Here is a 5,506-nt window from a genome sequence, read left to right as displayed (position 1 = left end):
GGGGACTGACCCCAAGATATAAACACCCTATGAATTCCAACATGCTATAGAAAATGTTCTGGGGGCAGATGAATGGCATAGTAGATAGAACACTGGCCCTAAAGTCAGGAAGACCTGAATTCAAATCTGATCTCAGACACTTGGCACTTACTAGCTGTTTTTGACCCTGGACAAGTCACTTAACCCCAGTTGTCTCCCCCCTCCCAAAAAAAATCAGATAGTAAACATTGTGGAGCCTGATGGAAGGGGATAAGCAATATGTCCAAAGAACTCCTTTCTTGTGCCTGTTTCAGCACACAGAAATGAAAATATCATAAAGGTCTCCATAGAAATTGCTTCTAAACTCAGGAAATATGAATACTCCTAAGAGTAAGGAGGTAGAAAAGAAATGAAGGAAAAGAGAGACAGCAAAAAGGAGAGAGGAAAAGAGAAATAAGAGAAAGTGGGGGAAAAGAAGAGAAAAGTCTGGGTGGAGGGGAAAAGAGAAGGAAGAAAAAGAAAGATGAGAAAAAAATGGACATTTTAAAGGCGATACAATGGGAGTTAAGGCTAGGCCCACCCCAAAGAAGCGAAACCAATCATTATTTCCTTGAAATCAGAAGTTTTATTAGGGGGTAGATGGGAATACAGCCAGAGCGCTACCCTCTTTCACTCAGACATCCTCACTTGGCTGCTTCCTCAGGAGGGCCCTGTACCCAGGACTCTCCATGCAGGACCCTCCTCTGATTCAGACAGATTTTTGGGATATGCATACATTGGTGTCTTGGCCATCGTGGCCTTCAAGCAGGCTACGGTAGGTAGCAATCTCCCGCTCCAGACGACTCTTGATATCCATAAGGAGCAGGTATTCCTGGTTCTGGCGCTCTGTGTCTGCTCGGATGTCACTCAGCTGAGCCTCAATGTTGCTGATGTAGACCTGTATCTGTGACAGCTGGGCGCCATAACGGGCTTCTGTTTCCGCCAGTGTGCCTTCAAGGGCCGCTTTCTAAAAAGAGAAAAGAAGAGAAGAAGAAAAATTGAAACGCCAAGCCCAATCAGAAAAACATTGTACATAGCAACAGCAAGATTATGCACAGAGTTGGTTCTTCTCAGTAGTTCAGTGATCCAAGGCAATCCCAATAAACCTGAGAGAGAAAAAAACCATTTGCATGCAAAGAGAAAACTATGGAGACTGAATATAAATCAACATTTGGGTTTTTTTGTTCTTTTTCTTCTGTTTTTTTTTTTCCTCTCTCATGGTTTTTTCCCTTTTGTTCTGATTTTTCTTCCCCAACTTGATCCATAAGGAAACAGGTTAAAAAGAAAGAAAGAAAGAAAAGAACGTACACATATAACCAAAAAAATGTTTTTACATATAGGCGGAGGAAATAAAAATTTAAAAAGAAAAGTTGAAAAGAGATTGGTGGAAAGTTTTGGCTAATTGTGCCCCAATAGAAAAAGTGGATGATGGAGACATGGACATAGCCTGGATACCCGGGATTACTGGTTTTAGAACAAATGATGGAGAGAACAGTTTAGAGAGTCCAGTCCTGCCTCAGGCTTAGGTATCACTAGAAATCATTCCTTCCAGAAATAAGGGCTGTGTGTGGATCGCCCAGGAGCTAAGGCTGTACATACCATGCTGAGCTGAGACTGCAGCTCAATTTCTAGCCCTTGAAGGGTCCGCCGGAGGTCAGTGATTTCAGTCTTGCTGGTCTGGAGCTGTTCTGAATGGACCGCTACTTCTCTATTCAGCTCTTCTGTCTGAAATGAGGAAAACCAGGAAATGAGTTTTTTAGGAAAGACTTTCAGGGGAATAAATAGCCCAGACCTTAATGCGGCCAAGACTAGAATTCTCCCACACAACACTGCTCTTTCCCCAAAATTTCTTCTTTACCTTCGTGGTGAACCAAGCCTCTGCATCATTCCTGTTCTTCTCAACCATGGCTTCATACTGGCTTCTCATGTCATTCAGGATCTTGGCCAAGTCAATGCCTGGAGCCGAGTCCACCTCCACGCTCACCTGGCCACCTATCTGGCCACTCAGAGCACTCATTTCCTGAAAAGACACACAAGGAGCTACACTTAGCTGGCTGGACTATGGCCAGGGGAGGAAGGGACTGGGAGGTGGGGACTGGAGCTTCCCTAAGTTCAGTCTAGCTAACTCCTAAGTGATAAAACTACATTTGAATTCAGTCTATTTTCAAATTAAAAACATTTCTCTCACTATACCGTACAACTGGTGTTTCAGGGTAAATTTAATCTAGATTCTAGCCTTAGTGTCAGTATGTCCTTCCTGAATGGACACATTAATTACCATCTATGGAGCTCTACCTCTTTCCTTGATGGTGCTCAGGGTTGTTCAGGGAGTGTGATCATACTAGGGGAAAAGGCTTTGAAAAGTTGGGGGCTTTTAAAATGTATGCTGAGACATATCATCAGTCCTTGAGGTGGGAGGCTAGGTACCCAAGATGCCAAGAAAGCTCAGTGGATGGGGTAGAAGGAAAGGTGTTCAGGAGAGACCTTAGATTACCTCTTCATGGTTCTTCTTGAGATAGGCCAGTTCCTCCTTCAGTCCTTCAATCTGCATCTCTAGGTCAGTTCTAGCCAGGGTCAGCTCATCAAGCACCTTGCGCAGGCCATTGATGTCAGCCTCCACACTGAGACGCAGGGCCTGCTCTGTCTCAAACCTTACAAAGGAAACAGGTAAAATAATCAGGATGAGAAGAGAGAGAACGTTTATCTCTGCTTCCAAGAAGTGATAGCCCCCAGTTTATCAAGGTTCTCCCTGCTTTCATAGAATTCAAGAATCTTGGGAGATAATCTTGCAAGAATAAGGGAGGCAGAACTCTCCCCCCATATCCTACTCCCTTGGACATTCTGTGGCTCCCCATAACCACCCCTGAGCAGCAGAGGCACTCACTTGGTTCGGAAGTCATCCGCAGCCAGACGGGCATTGTCAATTTGCAGAACAATCTTGGAGTTGTCAATAGTGGCGCCAAGAATCTGAAAGACAGAATATAGTTACAGACTGAACCTGCAATCACTGCCTAGGCCATGCAAGACGAGCATACAGAAATCACTCTAACCACTCCCAGATAGCTCACCTATAAAATGAGGGGGTTAGACTAGATCAGAGGTTTTTAACCTGAGAACTATTAATTTTATATACATATAAACATATGTATATACACAACACAAAATCAACACAAATTATATATATATATATTTTATATATTTGCATTTATATTGACTATATTTCCATATATTTGAATCCTTATCTTAAATGCTTACAAGAGATAGTCTCTCTTAGAAACTGAAGGGCTGGTCTGGTAATTAGAAAGATGGGTTCAATTTCCATTTCCATTGTATATTAACTGTGTGACCCTTAGTGCCTCTCAGTGGCACCAGACAGCTTTCTAAATATCAGAGCAGCTACCAATCTGAATTATCACAATAAGAATAATCTATGTCAATAAAATTATGGGTCTGGTCCCAAAGAGTGTTCTTTAAACCATTCACTTTGCATATAGGTAGACAATAAACTCCAGTAAGGACAGGCAGACCAAACTTTTTATGCCCCAAGGCATAAAAAGATACAAAAAGTTTTTCTTTTTTACTTTTTACTTTTAATTTTTTACTCTTTGCTCTTAACTATTCTCAGCAGCTGACCTGAGACCTCCCTCAATGACTTATCAGCTTTCCAGAACAAATAATTTCGTCTCTTAATGCCCCAGATTTCATCTATAAAATGAGGAAAATTTGTCTTTTTTTCCCCTTACAACCGTTGTGCTTTAAAAAAAAAAAAAAAGGCATAGAATTGTACTAATGGTGAGAGAGCCCCCCTCTGCCAGCACTGATACAGCCAGGCTGGCATCCAGTCATTCCCGGCTCTCCATCCCACACCATTCCATTTGCACAGCATAGATGCTTAATAAATGCTGCCTGCCTTGAGCCTCTGAGGCTCCTTTCTGCTTCATTCCCCCTCTCTGCTTCCTCTCCCTCTCCCGAGCGGCTCTTGGGGCCGGAGGCAGGGTACCTGGGTGTGGCTAACCACTGCTCCTTCTGCCGGTTCCCCAGAGACCACGCCTTCCTCCCCGGCTAGCCCCGGGCCAGCGGCGGCAGGTGCAGTAGCGCCAGGAGCTGGCGGTTCTCCGGCCTCAGGGCCCTGAGCAGAGGACCTAGTCCCCCCTATCTCCTTTACCTTATCGCGGAGGTCCTCGATAGTCTTCATGTAGGCGCTGTAGTCCCGGGCGGGTCCGGGGCCCTGCTTCTGGTACCAGTCCCGGATCTTCACCTCCAAGTCGCAGTTGGCTTCCTCCAAGGCACGCACCTTGTCCAAGTAGGAGGCCAGGCGGTCGTTGAGGTTCTGCATGGTGATCTTCTCGTTGCCAGCCAGGAGTCCGTCGGTTCCCCCATAGCCCACGCTGAAGCTGCTGCCACTGCCCCCATAGCTCCCACTCACGCCCGAGGAGACAAAGCGGGACACGGACACGCCCAGGCCCCCGGAGCCTCCGTGGATGCTGGGTGCCCGGAACGTGGTCCCGCTTCCAAAGCGCACAGAGTTGTTGCTCCCCAGCCCCATGGTGGAGGTGGAGGATGACTGGCGGTAGCTGTAGGAAGTCATGGCGACGGCCTGGAAGTCTGGAAGCTCGGACCCTGGAGGACAACTGAGTGCTCGGAAGTTAGAGCAGAAAGTACAGAGGACCTCACCTGCCCCTTTTTATGGCTGAGCACAGTGGGTGGTGTCAGAGGCGATATTTGAGCCCTGAGGAATTTCCTGGCTGCGGAGTGTAAACATGCCCTTTCCCTATTGGTCAGTCCTAGGTCCAGACACACCCAGAACAACCCCTCTATTCCCCCCACACACACTCCCATCTGCCCTCCACCCCCATCTCAGATCCCCCATACCCAGATCCTCCTCCTTCCCTACCCCCAACCACGAAAGGTACAATGGAAAGGGGCGGAGGAGGGGGAAGAGTACTCGGAACCACTCGGCTCTTGCTATTCTCTGGAGACAAAGGGGCCCCACCTTATTCCTATCCCAACCCCATTAGGGACTGTTCTGGGCCCTGCACCTGGAGCCAGCTTCAGGAGCGTGCTGGGCTCTTCACTGGGCAACCTTTACCCACCCGTTTTATGTAGTTGGGAACCCTTTTTCTTAGTCTCTCCAGACCACTGGATCCTCCTCTTTAACACTAACACCCGACTCCCCTCCCCAAAGCTCTCATGGCTCCGACTCAGCCCTTCCAGCCCTACAAATCTCCCTCCTATTCCTGCTGGTACTCGGACTGAAAGTAGGGGTGGGGGATATTAACCAGAAGGGTGGTGGGAGAACAGGCTCATAAGGCCACAGATTTAGAGACGATAGGAACTCTAAAAGTCTTGTCGTATATGCTTTCTTTTTTACTAATGATGAATCGGAGGTCCACAGAGATAGTGATAGATACCAGGGTTTGCCACACACACTCCGTCCTTGGATTTTAAATCCATTGCTCTTTCTATGAATGTGTGACATTCCCCATCC

The 5,506-nt window shown here is 46.8% G+C and overlaps 1 protein-coding gene across 1 annotated transcript; it reads right to left on the bottom strand.

Moving 5' to 3' along the window:
* Nucleotides 1-581: 581 nt before the first annotated feature.
* On the bottom strand, nucleotides 582-4,691 carry KRT19 (keratin 19). The gene is made up of 6 exons (XM_051994506.1): nucleotides 4,184-4,691; nucleotides 2,903-2,985; nucleotides 2,513-2,669; nucleotides 1,877-2,038; nucleotides 1,618-1,743; nucleotides 582-985 (listed from the first exon to the last, which is right to left on the bottom strand). The coding sequence occupies exons 1-6, from the start codon at nucleotides 4,604-4,606 to the stop codon at nucleotides 728-730; spliced, it is 1,209 nt and encodes a 402-aa protein (XP_051850466.1). The 5' UTR covers nucleotides 4,607-4,691; the 3' UTR covers nucleotides 582-727.
* Between the last annotated feature and the right edge of the window lie 815 nt (nucleotides 4,692-5,506).

Source organism: Antechinus flavipes, chromosome 4 (genome assembly GCF_016432865.1).
Source record: "Antechinus flavipes isolate AdamAnt ecotype Samford, QLD, Australia chromosome 4, AdamAnt_v2, whole genome shotgun sequence".
In the NCBI taxonomy this organism is placed as follows: domain Eukaryota; kingdom Metazoa; phylum Chordata; class Mammalia; order Dasyuromorphia; family Dasyuridae; genus Antechinus; species Antechinus flavipes.
Note: the sequence above shows the minus strand (reverse complement) of the source record. Positions and strands in the feature narration are given on the sequence as shown.